General features: G+C 47.0%; 3 protein-coding genes across 3 annotated transcripts in view; all 3 read left to right on the top strand.

Annotated features, from left to right (window-relative positions):
• Positions 1–14,047, top strand: part of LOC128405611 (scaffold attachment factor B1-like) — a 38,289-nt gene extending 24,242 nt beyond the window's left edge. Inside the window, exons 15-21 of the mRNA XM_053372415.1 lie at positions 3,618–3,905; positions 5,465–5,602; positions 6,720–6,762; positions 6,868–6,980; positions 9,549–9,649; positions 10,962–11,013; positions 13,557–14,047. Of these exons, the coding sequence (XP_053228390.1) occupies positions 3,618–3,905; positions 5,465–5,602; positions 6,720–6,762; positions 6,868–6,980; positions 9,549–9,649; positions 10,962–11,013; positions 13,557–13,686 (865 nt within the window). The 3' untranslated portion in view covers positions 13,687–14,047. The remainder of the gene's footprint in view (positions 1–3,617; positions 3,906–5,464; positions 5,603–6,719; positions 6,763–6,867; positions 6,981–9,548; positions 9,650–10,961; positions 11,014–13,556) is intronic.
• Positions 14,048–18,162: 4,115 nt separating this feature from the next.
• The window catches only part of LOC128405612 (disintegrin and metalloproteinase domain-containing protein 10-like), a 31,221-nt gene continuing 21,683 nt past the window's right edge, over positions 18,163–27,700 (top strand). Inside the window, exons 1-7 of the mRNA XM_053372416.1 lie at positions 18,163–18,315; positions 19,812–19,956; positions 21,804–21,925; positions 23,249–23,407; positions 25,100–25,191; positions 25,970–26,095; positions 27,175–27,267. Of these exons, the coding sequence (XP_053228391.1) occupies positions 18,249–18,315; positions 19,812–19,956; positions 21,804–21,925; positions 23,249–23,407; positions 25,100–25,191; positions 25,970–26,095; positions 27,175–27,267 (804 nt within the window). The 5' untranslated portion in view covers positions 18,163–18,248. The remainder of the gene's footprint in view (positions 18,316–19,811; positions 19,957–21,803; positions 21,926–23,248; positions 23,408–25,099; positions 25,192–25,969; positions 26,096–27,174; positions 27,268–27,700) is intronic.
• LOC128405841 (vesicle transport protein GOT1B-like) lies at positions 26,209–27,026 on the top strand. Its single transcript, XM_053372840.1, has 2 exons — positions 26,209–26,618; positions 27,017–27,026. Exons 1-2 carry the CDS (start codon positions 26,209–26,211, stop codon positions 27,024–27,026), a joined length of 420 nt encoding a protein of 139 aa, XP_053228815.1.

Genomic DNA, 27,700 nt, shown 5'->3' with positions numbered 1-27,700 from the left:
GCGCAAGGATGTGGGGAAAGCATCTCACATTAGCCAAGCAGGAAGAAAGAAGAGGTAACCTGGCCGCTCACTGGCACAAACAATCTCTCATGCAGTTCGACATAAAGACAAAGCCTTCCTTCTGGAGCTTGAAAAACCTGGTGGTTCTTCAGATTCTTATCTATATTTTTATATGTAATTGTATTTTTGTAATACAGTGGTACCTCAGGTTAAATACGTAATTCATTCCGGAGGTCCGTACTTAACCTGAAACTGTTCTTAACCTGAAGCACCACTTTAGCTAATGGGGCTTCCTGCTGCCAGAGCACGATTTCTGTTCTCATCCTGAAGCAAAGTTCTTAACCTGAAGCACTATTTCTGCGTTAGGGGAGTATGTAACCTAAAGCGTATGTAACCTGAGGTACCACTGTACTTTTAAGAGGTCTGTTGTTGCTTCAGTTCTTTGTACGCCACGTTTTAAATATATCAAGTGGCATAGAAATTAAATAATAAACGATGCTTCGAAGAAGCGGCTTGAAACGTTATTTTCTCTTTCCGCCCCCCGCCAGGTGCCAACTTGAATAAAATGGGGGGGTTAATCCCCACCCTGCATAATTGATCACAACGCACACCCACACCATTGAATGGCAAAGCCCATGAACTTTGGCCTCAAATATTTTACTGAGGGGGTGGAGGGATCTCGGCCCCTAGGAGTTTGCTCCTATGCCCCCTGTCCATCTTTAGTTTGACAAGGGTTTGTGCTGATTTCGTGATGACACTTCTGTTCGCAGAGCCATCATTTTGCCCCCATGGTGATCAGTTCTCCCTTTGCCTAAGGGTTTTCCCAGTCCTTCCTATCTTAAAGAGTAATCTTCATTTATTATGTATTTGCATATATTTATATCTTGCCTTTTCTCCAAGGAGCTCATGGCAGCAACATCCTCTGCTCCTTTTTATCCTCTGTGAGGACCATGCTGGCAAAACCTAGGTATTCAACGTGTCTCCAGGACATATATGTTGAAGGCATTTGGTGCATTAAGACATTCTGACTGTATCCTGTCGTTCTTTAGTTGCTGTGTTTGTGAAGGCTGTAGAAGGATTTTGTTGAGTACTTGGTTTAAACTGTGTAAATTTTGGGTTGTGTTTCAAGCGTATGCTGCTTGAAGAAACTTAGTCGCATGCACCATATCCAAATGTGGTAAATAAAATTTTTAAATACAAGCCTATCCCTCAGGAGTTGAGGCCCCTTAGGTCCAACCTCAGCAGGCAGATTGGTATAGCGCAAGAAGTCAGTAGGGGGAAACGCCACCAACAGAACTGCTGTCCACCCAGTGCGCCTCACAACCACTTTGACCATGGGTAGGTAAACTAAGGCCCCGGAGCAGGATCCGGCCGAATCGCCTTCTCAATCTGGCCCGCGGACGGTCCGGGAATCAGCGTGTTTTTACCTGAGTAGAATGTGTTCTTTTATTTAAAATGCATCTCTGGGTTATTTGTGGGGCATAGGAATTTGTTCATTTATTTTTTAAAAATATATTGTCCGGCCCCCCCATGAGGTCTGAGGGACAGTGGACCGGCCCCCTGGTGAAAGTTTGCTGACCCCTGACTTTGACCATTTGGGTGTGCTGCTGGAAGGACTCTGCACAGGACTGCTGCCTTGGCTGCACCCCTCCTTGCTTCAGGCATCACATTATCTCCCTCTTGCCCCTTCGGATCCCTTCTTCAGCAGGAAGGGTCCTCCTAACAGGTTCTCTTTAATTCCACCCTGTGATGTAGACGCTTTTCTTGTACATCCCTTTTCTGCCTCTTCTGCTGAGCAAATGTGAATGGAGGTGTATGGCATGAGGATCTCTTCTGAACAAACAGGAGAGCAAGCAGACCTACAACTACCATCACTGCCAGCCATCATAGAGGGCTGTGCTGTGAGGCTTACGTAGGCGTTCATGTGAGTGTGGAGGGGTTTTGTTTTTGCCACATACAACACCTTTTTTAAGGGTCACCTGGGAGTCCTTTAATTGTTAATGGTTATGTGAGGACTTTTGTAAAGTCCTACACCTCCTCCACATCCTGAAACAGAAGTTTCACTCCTGGTTTGGGATGTCAAAGTTTGCTGGCTCTGCTTTTTGATGGAAGCAGAGTTTAATCCTTTTACTACCTGAGCTCCCACTTGCTGGAAAGAAGGAAACAGAATGGTAAGTCTCTTTACCTTTACAGATTTAGGCAGCTATTGAAGACACACCTCTTCTCCTTGGACTGTCAACGATTAGGCTCTTATTATAGTCAAAGCCTCTCATTTTCTGAAACTTGGGAAGCCACAATCTTGGCAGGTTTGAAAATAGATCCTTTATGTGCTCTGCCTATTTAATTACATAATCTGTGCATCAAGAAAAATAAGTAAATCATGTGGTCTGATGTTAAGAACGTTGTACAAACTTGGTTTGTGCAAATATTTTGTTGCTGCTTCTGCCTGAAAATGGAAGGTGGCTCAAATTACTTCTGCTGTTTGTACAATTCCTCTTGTTTGGAGGGGGGTGGCTTGTACAGTTAAGCTCTGGCTTAAGAAAATAGGCCTTCCTCGGACCATAAAGACTCAAACTCATGTGAGTTCTATCTCATGTGAATTGAACATAGTAGGAAATCATCTTCAGTGAGGGCTAGAGAGAATGAAAGGTGTTTGGTATTACCATTTTAGAACAGTTTGTTACAAGACAAATAGGCACCCCCCCCTATATGTATGTGGTTAAAAATAAATCGAAGTGGGTTGTTGTTCTTCCATCAAAATAATGTAGCTGTTCAGCTGAAACCACAGCAGTACAAAACAAACAAACAGATGGAGCAGTTGAATAAGCATCCATTTAAAGGTACAGGTGTTTTGTTCCCAAAGCAGCTAACCGCAGAAAGAAAGCAGCTCAATCAATAAAAAATAGCAGAATACTGTAATCAAAATATCAGAATAATGCTTTGCTAACCAAACTTAACCAATATTCAGATGTAAAACAAATCAAAGCCACCTTTTTGTCAAGCGCAGTAATACAATAAATAACGACAACAGCCTTCCCTTCTGGCCTCGATGTCCCCAATGTTACCTTCGTTCCCATGATGTTGGGAGCTTGTGTTCCACGGAGGTGATCCCATGCTACCTGTGGGCTGAATATCTTCAAGCCTGTGCTCTTAAGTTTCTGCCCCCTCCCCATGGGCGTTGTATAAGGCAGGTGAAGCAACGATTGGACCTGTTAGAGGGGCGCTCTAGACACTGCTCTAGATAGCCCCAGTCAACTGGCTGCTCAGTGCCAACGGGAGTGAGAGGAGCACTGGGAATGATGCAAAATAAGTAGCAGCCTTAGGCCCTTGGGTTTCCAGCTCCTCATCTTGCCAGTGTCAGCATTCCACTGCTTCCACCATTGCTAGAACCCCCGCTGCAGGCTGATGGTCTCTGCTTGAAGGCTGCAAACCACAGGGCAAGAGCCAAAGGGCTGGTGAGCCCAGGGGGTTTTTACCTGTAGAGGAGAGGAGACAAGACACACCCTCGGAAGCTACCCCACTTTCCCTCTCGGCCTTAAACCTTTACATGGGCGCTAAGGCTCCCATCTGTGGGGGGTGGGCCTTCATAAAATTTCACCCGCCTCCTTTTAAACCAGGAACCGTGATCGGCAGAAGCAGCGCTTGCACTCCATCTGGGAGCAAGAGGAGCGCGAGAGGCTGGAGATCACCCGGGAGAAGCTGGAGTTTGAGCGGTCACGCCTGGAGAGAGAGCGGATGGAGAGGGAACGCCTGGAGAGAGAGCGGATGCACATCGAGCGCGAGAGGCGGCGGGAGCAGGAGCGCATCCAGCGCGAGAGGGAGGAGCTGCGCCGGCAGCACGAGCAGCTGCGCTACGAGCAGGAGAGGCGGGTGGCCCTGAGGAGGCCGTATGACATAGACGGGAGGTAAAGCTCGTCTCTCCCCATGAGCAGACTTCAGGAAATCCCTCTGGTTGTAGAGGGAGGCGTGGGGAACTTTTCATAGTCCCAACAACATCTAGAGTTGGATTCAGTGTGGTGCCTTTAGCTAGGCAAGCACTGCCCTTCTACCAGCCTGCAAACTGCATATATGTGCTTTTGGAAATTGGAAGGAGGGGTGTAGGTGGGTTTCTTTGGTGACCACACCACTGTGATCTTTGAGACAGATTTACCCAACGATTTACTAATGATTTTAACTGTTTACAATGGTTTTTAAGATAAATTATAAATTTTCCCCATTCCTTATTAAACATTTGGGTCTTCCTGATTTCCGATTCTTCCCATCGTTTTAGCCATTTTAGCATAATCCATCAACTTAGTAGAATTGGTGGTTTAATGGTGAATTTTGGACACAATGGAGAGGTTAAAAGATTTGGAGTATCATAAAAGGTGCAGGAGGAAATGATTAATGATAGGACCCACAAAGGAGGAGGGAAGTCCAGGAGATTCTTTAGAATCTTGTTATATAACTTTACGCATGCATAGAAATTCTATTTCCCATTCTTAGAGGGAAAGTATACCTGCGAGAAGGAACAGGATGCTTCCTGTCTATCAGACTAGCTCCAGGACATGTTTTTCCTGCCTGAACATTTTTGGCATCTTGAATCAGCAGATTTCCCTAACAATATCCTTTCATGCTCTTTTTAGGCTTTCTTATCAAAGCATATACTAGGGGTCTGCAGGCATTTGAAGAGCTGTATCGGTCTCTTCATCTATCCTAGCGAGTCAGGACATTCCACACAGTTTGCACTGCTGCAGAGTGGGAAACCTAGAAAACGGTCTTATAACTGATCAGGCTATTGGTTCATCTTTGCTGTCTCATGCCAACAAAGGTCTGACATTGAGGGAAACGGACCTTTTTTCCCTGTGAAGCTGTCTCTTTGCCACAGCAGGGGCTTTTATCATCAAATTGTAACAACCGGTGCATAGCCTGATGAAACGAATAACAAAGGATTGGGAGGAGCTGCCCCTCAGTTAAAGCATTCAGTTAAGTGAAGATCGCCCCGGGACAGCGGAGAAGTCTCCGCTGTCCGGGGGCTTTTAAAATGCTGGCGGGCGGCAGCGCAGCCTTCGCTGCCGCCCGCCAGCATTTTCAGATCGCCCCGGGACAGCAGAGAAGTCCTTGCCCCCCCCCCCAGCCTTCTGAAGAGGTCGGGGGACAGACTGTCCCCGGACCTGGTCTGAAGGCGGTTTCCATAGGAACGCATTGATTGATTTTCAATGCATTCCTATGGGAAACCGTGCTTCGCAAGACGAAAAAACTTGTGGAACGAATTAATTTCGTCTTGCGAGGCACCACTGTATGTACTTTAGCGATTGAGGGGCAGAGTACGGTAATTTCTTCTTTATCAAAGCTGTTTTATTGTCCATGGGATGTCTTTATTTCTTTCAATCTTGTTTTGTCGTGTTGGTATATCAAGAACACGGAGTGGCTAGAAATCCCCTGTCTTGACCTCTTCCTCTACCTCCTTCCTGCCCCCCTGCAGGAGAGACGAACCATATTGGCCAGAGGCAAAGCGGATGGCTTTGGATGACCGCCATCGCTCGGATTTCAGCCGCCAGGACCGGTTCCATGACTTTGATCACAGGGATCGTGGGCGGTACCAAGACCATTCCCTGGACAGGTGAGCCAGCAGAGTGACGAGCTTTGCCTCCTGCTGGGGGAGATGCTTATTTATAATCATTTATATGCCTTCAGCGGGTGGCACTGTGGGTTAAACCACAGAGCCTAGGACTTGCCGATCAGAAGGTCAGCAGTTCGAATCCTCGCAACGGAGTGAGCTCCCGTTGCTTGGTCCCTGCTCCTGCCAACCTAGCAGTTCGAAAGCATGTCAAAGTGCAAGTAGATAAATAGGTACCGCTCTGGCGGGAAGGTAAACGGCGTTTCCGTGCGCTGCTCTGGTTCGCCAGAAGCAGCTTAGTCATGCTGGCCACATGACCCGGAAGCTGTACGCCGGCTCCCTCGGCCAATAAAGCGAGATGAGCGCTGCAACCCCAGAGTCGGCCACAACTGGACCTAATGGTCAGGGGTCCCTTTACCTTTACATATGCCTTCAACAACAAAAATTCCCTAAGCAGGTTATACAGCTCAATTTCTGAATTGTGTCTTACCCAGACAGAAATTTCTGGGAAGGATTGTCTGGGGCGGGGGAGATGTGAAGAATACAGTGTCATTCCTACCTAGGGCATCCTAGTTAAAAGGTGTGGGATTTATTTGGGTACCCGCAAAATGAGCCAGTGTTCACTAGCAAAATGCCTTCTGTGGGGAAGGGAGGCGGGGACCTATTTTGCAGACTGGGTGGCTCTCACAAGCCTACACTGAGATGCTAAATCAGTCACCCCTCGAGTCTACCTGTAACTCCTCTGGAAGGGAGAGCCTTTTCACCAACTGCTGGAGAATCTACACACCTCGTTTCAGCTTTCTGTGTATTGTAACAGTAAGCTGCTTTGGGAATCAGCCTTGGATTTAAAAAGCAGTATATAAATCTGGGAAGAGGACTCTTCAGGTGTTGCTAGGCTACAATTCTTACAATCCCTGACCTTGACTTTTGGGGCTGGAAGGAGTTAAAGTCAGCTTGGGGGGGTACAGTTTCTGCACCCTAGGATAAATATGGATTCTATCCTTAAGCAAATGTTGCAGTTGAGTGAGTGTAGCATGAATTTCTTCCTCTATCCAAGAGGAACAGGTTGCCGGTGCTCCTTTAACCTTGAGCCTGATGTCGATTATATTGTTCTTTCCAGGAGAGAAGGGTCACGAGGAATAATGGGAGAGCGAGACGGACAGGTGAGCTGCATTGGTTGTGAGCCTGGTAGTGCCAAACCACTTAAGACAAAACGCTGCTTGCTTTCTTCGAGTGCATGACACCATTTCCTGTCTCTGCTCCTGCAGCATCACACAGATGACCACCATGGGGGACCAGAACGCCACTCACGGGATGGCTGGAGCAGCTATGGGTCTGACAGGCGCTTGAGCGAGGGACGGGGAATAACCCCACATTCCCGGTGAGTGTACTCAGGTGGTGGTGGTGGAGCAGCTGCCACACCAGCGCTAAAGTCTTGGTGTCCTTGCAAATATGGAGCAGCTTAACTGTTTTTCTTAATAGTTCTGTCGCCCAAAAGGCTCACAGTTGAAGAAAGGAGTGTGTTTTCAGCGGGGCAGAATAATCATAAAATTTCAGAGTTGGAAGGGTCTAGACCCGTGGTTCCTAACATGGGGCACATGTCCCACAGGGGGGCGATTTTTATTTTTAAGGGGGGCAGTTTGAGAATGAGTTATTAACAGTTAATGGCCTTTTAGGCTCCCTCCACATGAATAGTTCACTTTTTGAATAATAAGAATTACCGTATTTTTCGCTCTATAACACGCACCCGACCATAACACGCACGTAGTTTTTAGAGGAGGAAAATCCGTAGGCATGCCACCCGTAGGCATTCCCTCCATAACACGCACAGACATTTCCCCTTACTTTTTAGGAGGAAAAAAGTGAGTGTTATGGTGCAAAAAATACGGTATATGTCACGGGGGGTGGGGGTGCAGTGCATCAGGATTTTAGAGGTGCTTAGGTGAGGCATGGCCAAAGAAAGGTTGGGAACCACTGGTCTAGACCCAAGGGTCATCTAGTGCAACCCCTTGCAATGCAGGAATAAGAGGTTGGGTAAATAATGTTGCTGAAAACACAATCAGCTTTAAAAGAAATATTGGATCTTCATTACCAATCTGCATTTGAAACAAAAAGCAGTCTTGTTTTTTAGATTACTCCTGCTGACATAACAGGCAATCTTAGAGGGTTTGATCCTAAAGGGAGGGTGTTTTTCAAGATAGTGCTTGCCATCTACATTTTTCTTTTTTAAGTACTTGTATCTGTTTAAAAAAAAAAGGCCACTGTAGCATAAGGTGTTTGTTTTTGTTTTTTAAAGTTGATTAACTAATTAAAAGCCTTGCTTTTATTCCACCTTGAGAAGACACTCAAGACTTGCTCTTTGGCGAGTTGCTGAAGAAAGTGTATTCTGCAACTGAGGGGGTCAGGCACTAGGAATGTCACTGTGGGCGCTTGGCAGTCCTGACTCAGCCTAAGTGGGAACTTACGTTGAGCCTTCATTGTGGCAGAACATGAAGGCTTCGGGGCTGCTTTAAAGCTTTATAGGTCATCAGCACACTGAAGTGAGCCCAGAAGGAAACAGGGAGGCCGTGTTGGAGCTTTGATACATTCTGCCCAAGCACCTTCCGAATGAAGAGGTGCAAGATCCTGCAGCAGCTAGTGATTCTGAGCCATCATAATAGAATTTGATTTTCATGATCTTACCTAAGGACATTAAAAACTGCCTTACAGCAGCAGGGTTTGCCAAGCTTTTTGGACCAGGAGGCACATTTGGAATTTTGAGGGGGGGCTATGGGTGCCTGTCACAAAATGGCTAGAGTGGGGGCTGCCACATCTAAAAGAGCAGCAAAGTGAACTGAACCATGAAGTGGTTTTGGCATGCCTTTACCTGGTGCAGTTTTTCTAGAAAAAGAGGTGCCAGAACTCTCCATGGACACCTCCCTTGTTCTCTTACAATGGCAGTGGCGCTTACCTGACAGATGCTGGAACTGAGTTCTGGCTGGGGGGGGGAATAAGCGCTGCCCTTGCCCCATCAGCTGTCCCGTTAAATGGGGACAGGGAGGGACAGATGGGAGAGGGGGCATCCAGTCCTGGCCTGCAGTGAAATGTGGGCTTGTTTCAAGGTGTGTGTTTGGTATCGAAGAGGCCAATCCAGTGCAAACAGGAACTGAGCAGGAATTGCAAAACGGCCTCTCATTTTGGATGGGATACCCAGAGAAACCTTTCGTGGGCAGCCAGGGACGCGGGTGGCGCTGTGGGTTAAACCACAGAGCCTAGGACTTGCCGATCAGAAGGTCAGCGGTTCAAATCCCCGCAACGGGGTGAGCTCCTGTTGCTCGGTCCCTGCTCCTGCCAACCTAGCAGTTCGAAAGTACATCAAAATGCAAGTAGATAAATAGGCACGGCTCCGGCGGGAAGGTAAACGGCGTTTCCGTGCGCTGCTCTGGTGCGCCAGAAGCGGCTTAGTCCTGCTGGCCACATGACCCGGAAGCTGTACGCTGGCTCCCTCGGCCAATAAAGCGAGATGAGCGCCGCAACCCCAGAGTCGGCCACAACTGGACCTAATGGTCAGGGGTCCTGTTTAGGAGGCAGCAGCAGACCCACAGACGCCACTACAGTCACCTCTGTCTTGATGGAGTGAGGGTCCGCCTAGTCCCATCATCCCGTTTCCAACCGCTGGCAGCTACGGTACTCCCAAAAAGTATCCCAAGCATAGCACGACGGCAATGCTGTCCTCCACTGCCTGTCCCCAAAATCTGGTATTCAGTGGTGGAACACAGAGGCTTCATTTTTCTATCATGGCCCAGAGAGAGAGAGAGAAAGAAACTTTCAGGAAATACAGCTATCAAATTTGAGAATTCAAAATATTTGTCTGTGTGTTTTGAAGGGATTTAAGTGTTTTCTTCTGCAGGTAGATTAAAAAAACCAGTGTCTTTAAAATAAAATAAACCTCGCACTTCTTTTTTCCCAGAGATGGGCGTGACTGGGGACATCATGGTAGAAAATTTGAAGATCGCTCCTGGCAGAGTAACAATGGAGGTGCGATGGGGCGAGATCATGACCGGTGGCGAGGTAACTCTCTTCCTGTTCAGCTGCTGGGTTCTCTCTCTCTCCCCGCCACCAGGGATGCGGATGTTAAGCTCTACTCAAAAGTAGCCACATAGAAATCAGTGGACCCAAGTTGGTTGTGTCCTTCACTAGGCCCAGTGGTGGGTACTTGTCCGAAGAGCCTGTTAGATAGACAAGGGAAGGGTGGAAGAGAGAAATCCATTAGAGCAGTGTTTCTTCACCAGGGACGATATCTGAAGGTTGGGAAGAGTGTTTCCAAAAACATGTACTGCAGAAGTAAGAAAAATTAAAAGTCGTGAAATTTCAATCCATTCGAAAACTGAAATAAAATACTTAGGAGGAGCTAAGTTTTAAGGGGGACGTGGGATTTTTATGTTGGCGAAAGGGGCACATGGGCTTCAAAAGGTTGGGAGACACTGAGCAGCAGGGCATGTTTGTTGTTACAGTGGTGCCTCGCAAGACGAAATTAATTCGTTCCGCAAGTTTTTTCTTCTTGCGAGTTTTTCGTCTTGCGAAGCACGGTTTCCCATAGGAATGCATTGAAAATCAATTAATGCGTTCCTATGGAGACCGCTTGCCAGGCTGGCGGTGTGGAGAAGGGCTTTTCTCCCCACCACAAGCCTTCAGGACAGGTACGGGAACAGAGGGGAAGGCGCGCAGCGCTTCTCCTCTGTTCCCGGGGCTTGCGGTGGGAGGAGGGTTTTTCCTCCCCACCACCAACATTCAGAACAGCATTCTGAATGATGGCGGTGGGAAGGAAAACCCTCCTCCCACCGCAAGTCTTCAGGACAGCCATCCGAAGGCTGGCGCGGGGAGAAGGTCTCTCCGCCCCACCGCCAGCCTTCGGAGGAGGTCCGAGGACAGTGGGGAAGACGCGCTGCGCTTCCCCGCTGTTCCGGAGATTTCCCTATGGGCTTTCATCTTGCGAAGGAAGCCCATAGGGAAATTCGTTTTGCGAAGCGCCTCCAAAACGGAAAACCCTTTCGTCTAGCGGGTTTTCCGTCTTGCGAGGCGTTCGTCTTGCGGGGCACCACTGTACTTGGAATCCTGTGGAATTTGCCAAGCTGCTGTCTCTGCCTCAGTTCCTGCTCTGTAAAATGGGAACATTTATTGCCCTACTCGATAGGGGTACCACCAGGACTCTTTAGCCTTGCAGGCTCACAATCACTCTGCTTTCAAAGCTCTTGGGGGGGGGGCATTTTTTTGGCCTTTTTGGTGTAGTTCTAGGGAGAAAAACATGATAAACTAGGCTGAGAGCATCTCAGATGTATTTAGTGTGCCCTGCACTTAAACTTCCTCTTGGTTTTTCCCCCAGGTGGGGGCAGAGGGAGGCGTGGCCACATCTTTCATCGAGGTGGAATGTCTGGGTAAGAACCCTCTTTCAGCCTTGCCTTCAGAATTACTTACTGCGTAAAATTAATAATTGTTGTTGTTATTACTGTTCTGTATTTATATATACCCTGCCTTTTTCCCTGACAGGGACTCAAGAGACTTACACACAGCTTGATTGTAAAACAAAAACCCTCAAATCAGGTTTAAATAATAATAATAATAATAATAATAATAATAATAATAATAATAATAATAATAAAAAATGATTGGTTAAAACAAGTTTTAAAAAAATCAATTTAAAACATTAAAAAAATTAAAATAAGTAATAAAGCAACTACATTTGTCTTTTTTCTTGTTCTGTGTTGCATCCGACTGCTCTCCCCGCCCCGATCTCAGAACAACTCTTTCCAAATCTACCTCCCGGCTTCACTAATAAGAGTGACTATTTTTTGGCATTGCGTTACCTAATTGCTGCCTTACACACACATCCTGTGAGGTCTGGTGGCACTAGAGATGCCACTGCCATTTAATTTCCTGTTCTGTCTGAGCGTTATCTAGTTGACGGTTCTTGTTGCATAACCTCCTCCTCCAGCAAGGCCAAACAAACCCACAGCCCCATTGCTGCTGTTGCTCCTTTCGAGTTCCGCAGTGTTGCTTTCTCTTTTTTTAAAAAAAAAGTTCAGTTTTAACTATTTCATGTCCACCTTGGCTTAACACACCTTTATTTAAAGAAAAGAAAAATATTGTGCACAAGCGCAGGTCAAAAACTTGATTTCCAGGTGCGGGAAACTGCAGTAGGGAAGAGAGGGCTCGATTCATGTTCGCAGGTTTCCCACGGGTGTCTGGTCGGCCTCTGAGAACAGGAGGCTGGACTAGATGGGCCCATTGGCTTGATCCAGAAGGTTCATCTCATTCTGTTAAGTGTTTGACCCAGTCTTGCTCACGAGGGCAAGAGTTCCCTTACCACTTTCCCTGCACCTGGGGCTCAAATGGACCCCTGCCACACAACCCCCAAAGCTTCAGGACCCCGCTGCAGATTTGAGTCCTGGCAAACTGAGATGCAAGGCAATATGCAAAAACTTTTCTTAATTTGTTTTTCCCCAACTTTTTTTATTGATTTTCCAAACATTTAAACAAACATAAATCTCAGCCATATTTAAACCAATTTTGGTGACATTGTTAAGTGACTTCCTTGAATCCCCCTAGTTGAATTTCAGTGTACAGTGGTGCCTCAAGTTAAGTACTTAATTCATTCCGGAGGTCCGTTCTTAACCTGAAACTGTTCTTAACCTGAGGCACCACTTTAGCTAATGGAGCCTCCCGCTGCCGGAGCACGATTTCTGTTCTCATCCTGAAGCAAAGTTCTTAACCTGAGGTACTATTTCTGGGTTAGAGGAGTCTGTAACCTGAAGCGTATGTAACCCGAGGTACCACTGTATATCATTTTAACAGTTTTCAAAACCAATTTTTTCATAAAATTAACTTAATCACTTAACATCTTTCTTTCTATTTTAGCTTTAAACATATTAATTCCTAACATTACATATTTAAATCCTAAGCCTATTTGATATTTGCAAGCTTTTCCAATTAAGTTATTTTAACATATTGAACTAAATAGTCTTTGAATTTCATCCATTCCTCCTGGTGGTACTCCTCCTTCTGGTCACAGACTCTTTCAGTCAGGTCGGCTAGCTCCGAAAAATCCATCATCTTCATCTGCCATTCCTCCACTGTTGGGACTTCTTGTGTTTTCCAATTCTTAGCTAACAAAATTCTTGCTGCAATTGCGGCATACAAAAATAATTTAACATCTTTCTTGGGCAATTCCAAACTTGTTTTTCCAAGAAGAAAGGCCTCTGGTTTCTTAATAAATGTATACTTCAACATTTTTTTCAATTCATTATAAATCTTCTCCCAGAAGTCTTTCACCTTGGGGCAGGTCCACCACATATGATAAAAGGTACCCTCCTTTTCTTTACATTTCCAACATCACTGTTGTGGTAAATCTTTGCTAATTTTACAGGGGTTAAGTACCATCTATACATCATTTCCCATAATATTTTCCTTTAACACCGTACATGCAGTGAACTTGACCCCTTTCTTCCTCAGTCTTTCCCAGTCTTCAAACATTATGTTGCGTCCCACATCTCTTGCCCAATCTATCGTCACAGATTTATCGTATTTTTGCTCTATAAGACGCACCAGACCACAAGCCGCACCTAGTTTTTGGAGGAGGAAAACAAGAAAAAAAATATTCTGAATCTCAGAAGCCAGAACAGCAAGAGGGATCGCTGCGCAGTGAAAGCAGCAATCCCTCTTGCTGTTCTGGCTTCTGGGATACCTGCACAGCCTGCATTCGCTCCATAAGACGCACACACATTTCCCCTTACTTTTTAGGAGGGGAAAAGTGAGTCTTATAGAGCAAAAAAAACGGTAACTTGTTCAACCTTTGTATGCCATTCCAACAATAAATTATAAAAAAAAATTGGCAAATTTTTTAACTTTAGACAACTCCGTTTCCAACTTAGTTTTTTGAAACTTTTGTTTGTTTTATGTTGGTTTGTGATTCCTTCCTTAGGCGGGGAGGATTCTTGCCCAGTGCCCCGCCAGCCCAGGCGTCTCACAGCGAAGAGTCACAAGGAGAAGTCTTCTCGGGAGAAGACAGAGGGAGTAGGCCTGGCGACCCTCGCTTCAGCCGCCGCTACTGAATGTTCCAGCGTTGTTGTTGTTTTTTTTAACTGTACAATTGGCAACAGATGGGGGAAGACACACACACACACACACACACACACACACACACTACTGCTACTCCTCCCCACCCCACCCCCAGTGTACCACTGACTGTGACTTTTAAGTTAACCTTCATTCTTTTACTTCATAGCTCAATATGTGAAAGAAACAAAAGCCATTCGGGTTTTTTGGTAACGTGTATTTTCTGTATGTGGACCCCCCCCCCCCTCCTCGCACACACACGCAAACTTGCCCTCCTCTCCCCCCCTCATTAAAAGAAAATGTTTCTTTTACGGGGCATTCCATTTTCTATAAATAAAGAAACCCAGTTTACAATTACGTGACAGCTGCTTTTTTTGGTAGTCTTTTGCGTGATCTTGGTTTTCCCCCCCAAATTGCATATTTTGAGGAGGGGTGTTGGAATTGCAATCAAAATTAGAGAATAGGAGGATGAATGGAGCGGTCTTAAATTTGAAATCAGTTTTTTGCTCCTGATGGAACTGGGAATAGATCTTCTGTTGAGTAACAAGTCTTATATATTGCTTATCTTGTGACATGTTCAGCAGGCAATAATTTTGAATGCATACACAGTAGTGGTGTGCTTCAGATTCAAGTGGGCTGCTTTGGGTAATTGTCCTCATACTGCATCACGGTGTGGTACGCTGCTTTGACATCATCTGATAGGAAGTGCCTACAGAGGGTGGTGAATACAGCACAAGATACTATGGGCTGTCCCGTAAAGCCACTGGATGAAATAGCGGAAGAAGAGTGAAGAAAATTCTCTGGGATGATTTACACCCTGGCCAGCACTTTCTTGATCTCCTGCCTTCAGGCAGAAGATATAGAAGCACAATTAGTCACACCAACAGGGTAAATAAGAGCTTCTGTCCATGGGCTGTTAGGCTGCTGAATGAAAAGATAACAACAGGGCAACTGACTTTCGGGTTTGGTGGGTGTGCGTCAGTAAACGAGGGGAATTAAGACTTAAGCTGAGTGGGGGGGGGGGTGCTCGTGTAATCTCACTGTATACAAGTTGTACAAGTGACAATAAAGTATTTCAATTTGGGACCTGTGGAGCTTGTCTAAAGCAGGATCTTTCTGAAGCGCAGACCTCGATAGCAAGTTGAAGACCGTGTCTAGTGTTACTCCTGCCCAGAAACAGACCCATGGAAATTGATCAGCACAACTAACTCAAATCCATTCCTTTCAGTGGTTCTATTCTGAGTATCCATTGAAATTGGTAGACCTAAGTCAGGTGTGTCAATTTTAATGCTTACTCTTCAGTACGGCTCATGTTGGATACAGTTTGCATGTTTCTCCTGCTTGGCATGTAAGGAAAAGACCAGGTTGGGTAGATTTGGGGACAGGTTTGGTGGGGGGGAGTGACCCTCAGAAACCAAGCCCAAACCCCAATCCTATAACAATACATAAAACATGCCAGAGAAGCACATACGGTAGGGGGTGGCAAATATGCTCCGCCTCCAGGACCACAGTCTTAGACTTTACCGACTGGTGGGGTCTGCATTGCTCCCGGGAGAGAGAAAGGAAGTCAAATGACACTGAGGTTGATTCAGAGAAAGAGTTTATTCTGCTCTCCGGGTAGCAGAAGGCACTTGCGTGGTCCGTCCACAGCAAGTCCAAAGAAATGAGAAATTTCATGCAGTATATATATCCTCCAGGCACCCTCTCCCCCCTTCCCCAGGAATCCAACCACGTCAGCTTATACACGTAAGTTGACATCCATGACCATAAACAGATATTCCTGTTCCGGTACTCTTGACCATAAAAGGTTCCTGTTCCTATACTCTTATCTTGGGGCAGGAAGGTCACTAACTCCTGGCACTGTTCCCAGGTCTCTTGTCAAACCTGACAAGGTATGTGCGTCAGTGTGTAAGATAAGACCCCGATGTGCCATCCCTTCTCCACTCGGAACTGGCAAGGCCATCCATTGCCGTCACAGACCGATAAAGGAGAGGGCTTTGAGCACTTGTTTATACAGCTGGGTTTCTGTTTATACATTGACTCAAGTGCTTAAGTTAATGCATTTTAGAAATGCTCCCTTGGAAAAGGAAAAAAGTGGATTTTGGGTCCCGTTTCAGACTGACTGCACAGAAACCCATTCCATCACTTCGTGGGGAACCTTCCAAAGGCCACATGTCAATCAGGGCCAGAAACAACATCCCAGACACTGGTCAGAGGTTTCTACGGGGCAGAGAGTGTGTAGCAGTCAGGTGCAGCTGGGGGAAGTAGCATTGCTCACCTGGCTTCCCAATGTGCTGCAAAGAGCCGGAGCAGCCAGGCTGTGGAGAAACTGGTGCTCGGTAGGCTAAGCAGTGGCACCAATCCGACACTCGTGCTGTTGCGCTGCTGCTGGTGGTGTCACTGTTTAAGCCATGGGTAGGCAAACTAGGGGCCGGATCCAGCCCAATCGCCTTCTAAATCCAGCCCGCAGGCGGTCCGGGAATCAGAGTGTTTTTACCTGAGTAGAAGGTGTCCTTTTATTTAAAAAGCATCTCTGGGTTATTTGTGGGACCTGCCTGGTGTTTTTACATGAGTAGAACGTGTGCTTTTATTTAAAATGGGTTATTTGTGGGGCAAAGGAATTCATTCGTGGGGGTTCTTCAAATATAGTCATGCCCCCCGACAAGGTCTGAGGGACAGTGGACCAGCCCCCTGCTGAAAAAGTTTGCTGACCCCTGATTTAAGCACACATTGCAGCCAGGCGCATGAGATGGGGATGTGGCAATGCCACTGAAGGGTGTGGTCTTGTGGGAATCCTGAAGGGCCACATTTCACCATAACGGTGAAAGACAAGGCAAAGCTGAACAGTGCAGTGCTTTGCACACACAATAGTATTGTTGCCCTCCCAAGCAGTGCCTGCACTTTCCCAGGTTCTGTTTCCTTGGAATGAAGGTCAATGGAGGCTGACCCAAAGTCAATAAGACCACCTGGAACCGCCCCTATCTTAATAGGCTCTGGAGAGGTAATGCGAGACTTCTGGGAAGCTGTGAAAGCTTTCCAGAGGCCTCACACAATCTTCCGAAAGCTCAGTAAGCAAGGCGGATAGCTCAAAAACTTTCCTTACCAGGAAAACAGCACAGGGAGAGCTTTTTAAAGCCTTTCTTACCGGGTTCCAGACAGGTCATAAGAAATCTCAGGAGATCTTGTAAACAGAAATTGCCCTTTTCCCTTACGGGGTATCCAAGAGCCCATATAGAGTCCTTACATAGGTTCCCAGAGAATATTGAGAAGCAAAGCAGCTAGTAAGCCTGATCTTTATTGAACTGTTGCAACAGGGTGCTCCCCGCACCCACAGGAGAGAGGAGGGACCCAGAAAAATGGCGCGCAAGGCCTTATAAAGACTTTTGAAATTGCCACCCTGTAGATCAAGACCACCCCGTCGCGGGGATTCGAACCACCGACCTTCTGATCAGCAAGTCCTAGGTTCTGTGGTTTAACCCACAGTACTGGAGTACTGTGTCCAGTTCTGGGTGCCACAGTTCAAGAGGGACACTGACAAACTGGAACGTGTCCAGAGGAGGGCAACCAAAATGGTCAAAGGCCTGGAAACGATGCCTTATGAGGAACGGCTAAGGGAGCTGGGCATGTTTAGCCTGGAGAAAAGGAGGTTAAGGGGTGATATGATAGCCATGTTCAAATATATAAAAGGATGTCACATAGAGGAGGGAGAAAGGTTGTTTTCTGCTGCTCCAGAGAAGCGGACACGGAGCAATGGATCCAAACTACAAGAAAGAAGATTCCACCTAAACATTCGGAAGAACTTCCTGACAGTAAGAGCTGTTTGACAGTGGAATTTGCTGCCAAGGAGTGTGGTGGAGTCTCCTTCTTTGGAGGTCTTTAAGCAGAGGCTTGACAACCATATGTCAGGAGTGCTCTGATGGTGTTTCCTGCTTGGCAGGGGGTTGGACTCGATGGCCCTTGTGGTCTCTTCCAACTCTAGGATTCTATGAACCCACAGCGCCACCCGCATTCCTTCAAAAATAGTATGCAGCTCATAAAACATTTTTACTAGGAGAAAGCAATACAGCTTTTGAAGAGAAATGGCGGGACAGCTCAGGCCATGCTCTTGCAAAGGAACTTCGTTCAGATGCCTCTTATACTAGAATCTAAACATCCTAGGACGAACTGAGGCTGCCCTCACCTGGTTTTGCTGGCCAGTCAAAGCCATTTCTTGGGACTGTGGCCGCTGTCACCTGCTGACAGCTTCTAGGAGCCACAGGTGAGAGCTGAGTGCAGGGTAGGGACCAAAGGTGGACAAACTGCCCCCCCCCCCCACCAGAGGTACTATCCCCTCCCCTAACACCCCATACATTATGTTTTTAATGCTACACCACAGTTGCCCAGTACTGGCAGCAAGGAGCTGGAACTCAACTATCACCAGCCCAAGCTGCAGCCTTCGAATTCAACAAGTCCGTGCAGGACCCTTCCTGTGTTGTGATACCTTTGCCTCAAATGACGAACCTTCTCTGAATTCCGGCACGCCCTAATCGGAAGAAGGAAAAGAGGTCTCTTTCGCGCCATGCTGGCCTTCTGGTATTTAAGTTTCCCTTTTTGGAGAGTGATTCTTTCCCAAACGCCTGGCTCAGGTAGGATTCTAATACCATTTTTCTTTTCCCACTTGCTCTCTTCCCTTGGATTATGTCCCACGAACCTCTGGTTTTTTTATTATGCTCTCCATGAATCAAAGATATTTCACATTACTTCAATAGTCTGTACCCCTGCCAAAAAAAACACCCCTCCATGTATGTTTACATAGCAACCGCTATCAAAGTTCAGGCAGAAAACTTCCAATAGCCATTTTTTTTTCTTTGTTTTTAAAGATATTTGAGACAGCAGGAAGTTGTTGCAGGAGTCATGTATATTAGAATAGGGTAGAATAAGGTGGAATAAGGGGCACAGGTGGCGCTATGGGTTAAACCACAGAGCCTAGGACTTGCCGATCAGAAGGTCAGCAGTTCGAATCCCCGCAATGACGGGGTGAGCTCCCGTTGCTCGGTCCCTGCTCCTACCAACCTAGCAGTTTGAAAGCAGAAAGTGTAAGTAGATAAATAGGTACCACTCTGGTGGGAAGGTAAACGGCATTTCCATGCACTGCTCTGGTTCGCCAGAAGCAGCTTAGTCCTGCTGGCCACATGACCCGGAAGCTGTACGCCGGCTCCCTCGGCCAATAATGAGCGTGGCAACCCCAGAGTCGGCCACGACTGGACCTAATGGTCAGGGGTCCCTTTACCTTTACCTTTAAGGTGGAATAAGGGCTTAACTCCATCCAGAGTTTAACATGAAACTCCCCCTCCCTGGGCCTGCTCCACACCCTCCCATGGAAGGTTGCCTGGAAGGAAATAAAAATAAACAATTTATTGTACCCCGTCCATCTGGCTGGGTTGCCCCAACCACTCTGGGTGGCTTCTAACAGAACAACACAACGCACCACCAACCATTAAAAACGTCCCCATACAGGGCTGCCTTCAGATGTCTTCTAGAAGTTGTGTAGTTCATTATCTCCTTGGCATCTGATGGGAAGGTGTTCCACAGGGCAGGTGCCACTACCGAGAAGGCCCTCTGCCTGGTTCCCTGGAACCTCATTTCTTACAGTGAGGGAACCACCAGAAGGTCCTCGGAACGATGGGGGTGGAGATGCTCCTTCAGGTATACTGGGCCTTTGAGGCCATTTAGGGCTTTAGAGATCAGCACCAACACTTTGAATTGTACTCGGAAACATACTGGGAGCCAATGTATGTTTTTCAAGGCGGGTGCTATGTGGTCTCAGCGGCCGCTCCCAGTCACCAGTCTGGCAGCCACATTCTGGATGAGTTGTCATTTCCGAGTCACCTTCAAAGGTAGCCCCACAGAGAGCGCATTGCAGTAGTCCAAGCAGGAGATAACCAGAGCATGCACCACTCTGGCTTGACTCAGCCGACGTACAAGATAGAATGTGGCCCTCAGTCTGAAAAGGAGAGAGACCCTTGGTGCTATCAGCAGCAGGGATATTGATGGATGTGTGGCAACCAGCTGACTGAATTCTGACCCTCAGTTCCTGCCGTCCCAACAAAGCCCCCTTTGAGTTTCTCCCTCTCCGTTTAAGCAAGCGGGGTCACACACCCAAGAGCCTACGTCAAGCGCCACGAGAGGCTGTCTTACGACAGAGGAGCTTTGGAGAAGATGCATCAGGAGTCAAGGAAGGAAGGAGACGGGAGATCGATCTTGCTCGAGTTCCAAGCCTACCAGAGGTACAGTAACACCATCCGTTCTGTTACGGAAAGGGGGGGGGCATGTCTTCTTCACCTTCTTCTTCGCTACAATATATCCATTTATTCCCAATTGTCAATGTCAAAAGGGACTAAAATCTATAAAATCCATAGAAAATCAACGTGCCAATTTGCTCAATTTCTCTAGGACTCTATGACACCTCCCCTGTCCTCCATAATCCCTCAAGTAAGGTGCTCTGCCAAGCCTTTCCTCCGGGCAATGCCAGGTGGCAGACTATGCATACATGGACCATTGTCTTCCCATCACCGGCACTCAGGAAGCGCTTATCTGCGCATATCTCCAGCTCTGCATATTCCCCCCTCCCTCCTCCATATGTTAATCCGGTGTAACCCAACCTCTCCTTAATGTATTCATGATGTAACTGGGGTGTATTTTGCACTGTATTCTGGGACATGGGGGGGAGTTTCAAAAGTTCATGTCACCCCTTTCTCGCTGTTCAATCTCGTCTTGAACCTGTTGCGCAATAAACTTGGATCTTCTGCAGTTTGCTCCTGTCCGGCTGAGCTCATTTTCTTCCGCAGGGACCCGCGGACTTAGTCCAATGAGCTGGGTGGCAGAGTAGCCCCGCACCCAGATTTTAGCCGTAACAGTTCAATGTAGGGATTGCTATGGGATTGCTATGAGGAATTATAACAAATATAGAGTAAGCCATCTGTGTCAGCAATGAAAGCATTGCGTTGACTGGGTTTAAACTATTTTGATATGATTCTTGATCAATCCACACCTCTGCATCCCTGTTCCATTTTTCTTTTTTGACAAGTCAGGCATCCTGGGTCATCAAAGACAGTGGGCAGTTTCTTTGATGTAGCTTTTCTGATATGTTAATCTCAGGATGTTAATCTTAGGGCCAGGAAACAGATCTCACCTGAAGGTGATAATGATGCTGTCCTTCTTATCATGTATATTGCTTGTTTATCACCTCTGGGGTTGCCCAACGACACTCCTTTTGTAGTTCTGTTTTGTTTACCCCAGAAATATGTGCTTAATTGGTTTTGGTAGTTTAACTTTTCCCCACGTGGGGTTTGTTGAAATGCTCAGAAGAAATCTGATTGGTTCTTACGAACACTCTGTAAAAAGTTCTTTTGTGAATAAAACGACCTGGGCCAGGGGGTGGAGACAAGAGATTATTATAGGCACCCTTCCCAGAGTCTTGCTGGTTCAAGCCTCTGTGTGTATTCTTATTAATCAGAGTTCAATCCTTCCTTTACTTTGTGAACAGCCTAACTTTTGCATAAGTGGGGCAGGTATCTGTGGGTGACGCTCAGTCAGCACAGCATGAGACTTGATCTCAAGGTCATGAGTTCGAGACCCATTTCGAGCAAAAGATTCATGCATTGCAGGGAGTTGAACCAGACAACCCTTGTGGTCCCTTCCAACTCTACAATTCTGTAATAATAATAATAATATTTTTTATTATCTATACCCCACCCATCTGGCTGGGTTTCCCCAGCCACGCTCCCAACAGAATTAAAAGCACAGTAAATCATCAAACATTAAAAACTTTCCTGAACAGGGCTGCCTTCAGATGTCTTCTAAAAGTCAGATAGTTGTTCATTTCCTTGACATCTGGTGGGAGGGCGTTCCACAGGGCGGGTGCCACTACCGAGAAGGCCCTCCGCCTGGTTCCCTGTAACCTCACATCTTGCAGGGAGTAAACCGCCAGAAAACCCTCGGTGTCTGGGCTGGATGATGGAGAGACCCCACAATTTGTCCCTTTAAAAAAAATGCAACAAAAGTATTCACTCTGGTGTCCACATCAAGCAATGAGTTCCGCAAGCTAAAGGCATGTGTCGAAACTGTGTTTCAGGGTCTTCAGACTGAGACTATGGAGGGACAGGAGTGTTTTTGCAAGAGGCATTGAGATCACCAGGAGAAACGGTGACGCCGGGCCCACGAACCTCTCTTTCATTTACACTGGCATCCTGGAAGGTGACAATTTATTTATTTTTTTAAAAAAAGGTCTGGAAAGATGTCAGCATCTCACAAAGGGGGATAGAAAAATAATATATTCTCTGTGTCTCCCACCTGCCTTTCTTTCTCTCTACCGGAACAGAATTCCAGACAAGTCTGCTTTCCACATAACTCCTATTCAGAGCAGACACTCTGAAATTAATTAATTTGAGCTTTCATTTTAAAAGGAGGGGGAGAACAAGCTTCGGTAGTCCTTAAGGCAGTGAAACTGTGCTTGCAAAGTCCTGGGGCAATGGCTGGGAAAATCCCAGAAGGAAGGGTGAATGAATCAAGATGAATAAATTGTGCAAAATGGATGCAGATTTACAAAGCTTCCCCAACTTCAGGGACTGGGAGCCCCTGGCCCTCTCAGATGGACTACAACTCCCATCATCCCTGACTGTTGCCCATGCTGGCTGCGGCCGATGGGAGTTGGAGTCCAACGACATCCCACCTGATGCCTGCAGTTTACAGAGTTTCACATGGGTCACATAATTATGGTCTGTGTGTGTGGTTTGGGAGCTGCGCGGTCAGGGAAAAAACAACGCTGTCCAGGGTTGTAAAGTCTGCGGAGAGAATAATTGGGTGCACTCTTCACACCTTGGATCAAATCTATGCTTCCAGGTGCCATAAGAAAGCTGCAGAGATAGCGCAGGATAGTGCGCACCCTGGAAATTATCTCTTTCAGCTTCTGCCTTCTGGAAGAAGGTCCAGGGTTATAAAGACTAGGACTAGCCGCCTGAGAAACAGTTTCTACCCAAATGCGATTTTGGTTTTAAACGCAGTGTAAGGTAGTCTCTAGGGGAGTATATTGTATTTAATTATGGGGTATCAGAGTTAGGACTTGCCAATCAGAAGGTTGAATCCCCGCGACGGGGTGAGCTCCCGTTGCTCGGTCCTTGCTCCCGCCCAACCTAGCAGTTCGAAAGCACATCAAAGTGCAAGTAGATAAATAGGTACCGCTCTGGCGGGAAGGTAAACGGCGTTCACCAGAAGTGGCTTAGTCATGCTGGCCACATGACCCGGACGCTGTATGCCAGCTCCCTCTGCCAATAAAGCGAGATGAGCACCGCAACCCCAGAGTCGGCCAGGACTGGACCTAATGGTCAGGCGTCCCTTTACCTTTTAACAAGGCTGGTATAGCAGGCTTGTTGGTTTTTGAATGTCTGATGTAGATTTTTTTCAATTTCGTTGTTCTGTATGGGACAGTGACAATAAAGATTATCGTATTGTATTGTATAATGTTTGGATGGATGGATTTTAGCCCAGCCTGCGCTAATGACCCTGCTGACCTTCCCGCAGGAGAGCCAGGTTCCTCTTGCCACGGGTCCATCATCAACGGCCTCTTTGAGGGATTCATCCGGACGCAGAACGGCACCTATTATGTCGAATCTGCTGGGTCGCCTTCCTCCAGCCAGACCTCTCCAACTCATTCATTCATCCATCATGAGAGTGACTTAGGTCAGTGGCTTTCAACCTGTGTGCAGTTGCACCTTGGGGTGCCTTGAATGGTGATCGGGGTGTCACAGGCAACACTGACCTCTGCCCTTATTCCCTTATGGGGTATCCAAGAGCCCATATAGAGTCCTTACATGGGTTCCCTATTGGTAGGAGAAAATAACAGAGGCCAACCAGAGAATATTGAGAAGCAAAGCAGCTAGTAAGCCTGATCTTTATTAAACTGTTGCAACAGGGTCCTCGCCACAAGCAGGAAAGAGGAGGAACCCAGAACAAAGGTGTGCAAGCTCTTACATAGACTTTTTAAATTGTCCACCCTCAAACTCCAGACCACCCCCACAAACATCATACCTACATCACATATTTTAGAATCAGAGAGTTGGAAGGGACTCAGAGGATCAGATTGCGTTATCATATTCCTTAGTGGCAGTGGCGTTGCGTGGGTTGTCAGCACCCGGGGCAAGGCAAGTAATTTGCACCCCCTAACCCGTGGATTTGCGCCCCCTAACCCGTGGATTTGCCCTAACCCCAGATGTTGCGCCCGGTGCGGCCGGCCCCCCTGCACCCCCCACGCTACGCCACTGCTTAGTGGGGGGTCATGTAAACTGGTCTGATGAATTATGCTTTTTATGGAGTAGGGGGGCACTGGGGGTGATGGGTGGTCAGAGACCCCCTGGTCTAGATTGATTCTAGATCCTGCCGTGTGGCTGGTGGATTGAAAACCCTCCTCTTGGCGAGGTTATCCACACCTTTTCCTCTGCGCATGCCCAGGTGAACGAAGGAGCATGTGGCGGATCTTGGTACAGACCCACGCACAACATCGCTGGGCAGGTGTGGTGACATAACACTCCTCAGGTGGGAAAATGCAGCATCAGTCTGCAGCAGGCTATACCGTATTTTTCGCCCCATAAGGCGCACCGGACCATAGGGCGCACCTAGTTTTTAGAGGGGGAAATCAAGGGGGAAAAATCTTATTTCCCCCACAGCCCCAAAGAGCAGCGTACAGGCTGCGCACAACCTCTCCCTGCAGGAGGGGTTGCGCGCGGCTATGGCACAAGCCATATGGCACAAGATCCATCCTGCTCGCTGTCTTGGCTTGTGCCATAAAGAAGCCATAGCCGCATGCAGCCTCTCCCTGCCGGAGGGGCTGCGCGGGGCTATCCCTGAAGCCTTCTGAGCGCAGCGCAAGACTCTCCTGGCTTCAGCGAAAGGAACCTGAAGCCTCCAGAACGCAGCGGGAACTCACGCTGCACTCCGAAGGCTTCAGGCGGTTATCCCTGAAGCCTAGAGAGCGAGAGTGGTCGGTGCGCACCAACGCCTCTCACTCTCCAGGCTTCAGCGAAAGCAACGCGAAGCCTCCAGAGCGTGGAGGGAGCGCTCCCTCTGCGCTTCGGAGGCGTCGCGTTGCTATCGCTGAAGCCAAGGAGCCTGCATTCGCTCCATAGGACGCACACACATTTCCCCTTAATTTTTGGAGGGGGAAAAGTGTGTCCTCAGAGTTCCCCACAAAGCACTTTTCAGGGGCCAGAAAGTCTGCTTTAAATCTCGACTGTGTGTGAGGAAAACAAAACCCAAGTGCTTGTTGGACTTCGAAAACAAAAATCCCTCAGGGGAGTTCCGCTGCATGAAAAGATTTCCTCTTGTCTTGAGACTCTGCAGCGCCATTATGGATTTTTTTTTCTTCCCCACTGCTAGACTATCAACTCTGGGGAGATTCTGAATCTGTGACTTTGGCTCGGCAGACACACCAGCGCATGCAGGATTTCCAGCAAAAGCTCGCAGCAAAGGTGAGCGTTAAAAGCTGAGAAAGGGGGCTTTTTAGTTTTGGGGAAATGAGAGCAAGAGGTGGCAGGGTGGACGTTGATAAAAGTACCGTATTTTTTGCTCGATAAGACTCACTTTTTCCCTCCTAAAAAGTAAGGGGAAATGTGTGTGCGTCTTATGGAGCGAATGCAGGCTGTGCAGCTATCACAGAAGCCAGAACAGCAAGAGGGATTGCTGCTTTCACTGCGCAGCGATCCCTCTTGCTGTTCTGGCTTCTGAGATTCAGAATATTTTTTTTCTTGTTTTCCTCCTCCAAAAACTAGGTGCGTCTTGTGGTCTGCTGCGTCTTATAGAGCAAAAAATACGGTACTTAAAAAAACAACAACAACTAGAGTCCTTTTTGTTGGGGATAGCTCAGACGGAAATTCCCAGGTGTCAAAAAAGGTTATTTAGGTATGCAACAACTGTGGCCTGTGTTTCGTTAGCTCCAAAGTGGAAAACAAGTCTCAACTGAAGAAGAATGGCAACTTAAAATTGATGGAATATGCGCAGCTTGTGGATCTAACACATGGGTAGGGAAACTAAGGCCCGGGGGCCGGATGTGGCCCAATAGCCTTCTAAATCTGGCCTGCGGACGGTCTGGGAATCAGTGTGTTTTTACATGAGTAGAATCTGTGCTTTTATTTAAAATGCATCTCTGGGTTATTTGTGGGGCATAGGAATTCGTTCATCCCCCCAAAAAAAATATAGTCTGGCCCCCCACAAGGTCTATCTCCCTGCTTCACCTTTTCTCCACAACAGGATCCGGAGCATTTGCTGCGGCGGAAGAGAAGCCTGGATTATTCAAAGACCTCTTGCTTGCTGCACATTCAGGCTGACCACCTTTTCTACCGAAGGTTTGGCTCCATCGAAGCCGTGATCGCCCAGGTACCAGAAGCTACAAAGGAAGCCTCTTAACCAGGGGCGGGGGGTGGGTAGGGAAAGTTGATTCCATTCTCATTTAAGGATGGATTGATCCAATTTGCAATTTCCCAAATTGCATGATTTCCCTCACAGACACTCAGAAAATTGGAACGAATCTCACAGGTTTTGGAGAGTTTTTCCTTTTCTTTGGAATGATCCTAATTTTTGACAAAGCACTTTTGGCTATTGGGAATGTTTTATTCGTGGCTGGCCTGGCTTTTGTGATTGGTTTAGAAAGGACTTTCAGATTCTTCTTCCAGAAACACAAAGTGAAAGCCACAGGTTTCTTTCTGAGTGGTGAACTTATAGTTCTTATTGGCTGGCCCTTGATAGGAATGGTCCTTGAAATTTATGTCTTCCTCTTATTCAGGGACTTTTCCCCTGTGGTGGTTGGTTTTATTAGAAGAGTGCTGGTCCTTGGCTATCTCTTGAATTTACCTGGCATTAGCTCACTTGTAGTTAAAGTTGGAGGGACGCGGGTGGCGCTGTGGTTAAACCACAGAGCCTAGGGCTTGCCGATCAGAAGGTTGGCGGTTCGAATCTCCGCGCGGGGTGAGCTCCCGTTGCTCGGTCCCTGCTCCTGCCAACCTAGCAGTTCGAAAGCACCTCAAAGTGCAAGTAGATAAATAGGTACCGCTCCGGCGGGAAGGTAAACAGCATTTCTGTGCACTGCTCTGGTTCACCAGAAGCGGCTTAGTTCTGCTAGCCACATGACCAGAAGCTGTACGCCAGCTCCCTCGGCCAATAAAGCGAGATGAGCGCCGCAACCCCAGAGTCGGCCACGACTGGACCTGATGGTCAGGGGTCCCTTTACCTTTACCTAGCTGATACCGAGCGAGACAATACAGGTCATTCGTCAGCAGACCATGCAACTCTTCATCTCAGGGAAGCGTAGGGCAAAAGATTCCTGCATTGCATTCGGTTGGATTAGATGATCCTTGGGATCCCTTCCAACGCTACTATTCTGTTATTCTATGGCTAATATGGGCTATTTAGAGTCTTTCCTAGCCCTCCCATCTCTCTCTGTCTTTCTCTCCCACCAGATTGCCAGCTACGTAAAAGCTGTAAACGCCATTTACGAAGGGGCAGAATTTGATGGAATCAGGAACATCGACTTCAAAGTTAAGACCATCAACGTAAGCACAGCTGTCTTCTTCTTCTTCTTCTTCTTCTTCTTCTTCTTCTTCTTCTTCTTCGTCATGTGATTATTTATACATTTTTATTGTTTTTTTACATATCATTTCCAACAATCATTTAACATAACTTCTTATCTTACACAATATTTTTAGACTTCCGTCAACAACCTCTGAATATTTTCCGTTCTTTATCACTTATTCTGCATTTCTTAATTTCTCTATTACTCTTAATTATCATTAACTAATAATTCTCTTCATAGTCTTTCTTGCAATATTTCAAATAGCCCTCCTTACAGAACTTCTTGCTGTCCTACTAGCGTAATCTGTTCCCTACAATTGCTTTTCATATATTTACTCCAGTCTTCTAAGAATCTCTGATCCCGCAGGTTTCAAATCCTTCCTGTTAATTTATCTAATTCTGCATAGTCCGTTA

The sequence above is a fragment of the Podarcis raffonei genome, chromosome 18 (genome assembly GCF_027172205.1).
Source record: "Podarcis raffonei isolate rPodRaf1 chromosome 18, rPodRaf1.pri, whole genome shotgun sequence".
NCBI classification, from domain to species: Eukaryota; Metazoa; Chordata; class Lepidosauria; order Squamata; family Lacertidae; genus Podarcis; species Podarcis raffonei.
Note: the sequence above shows the minus strand (reverse complement) of the source record. Positions and strands in the feature narration are given on the sequence as shown.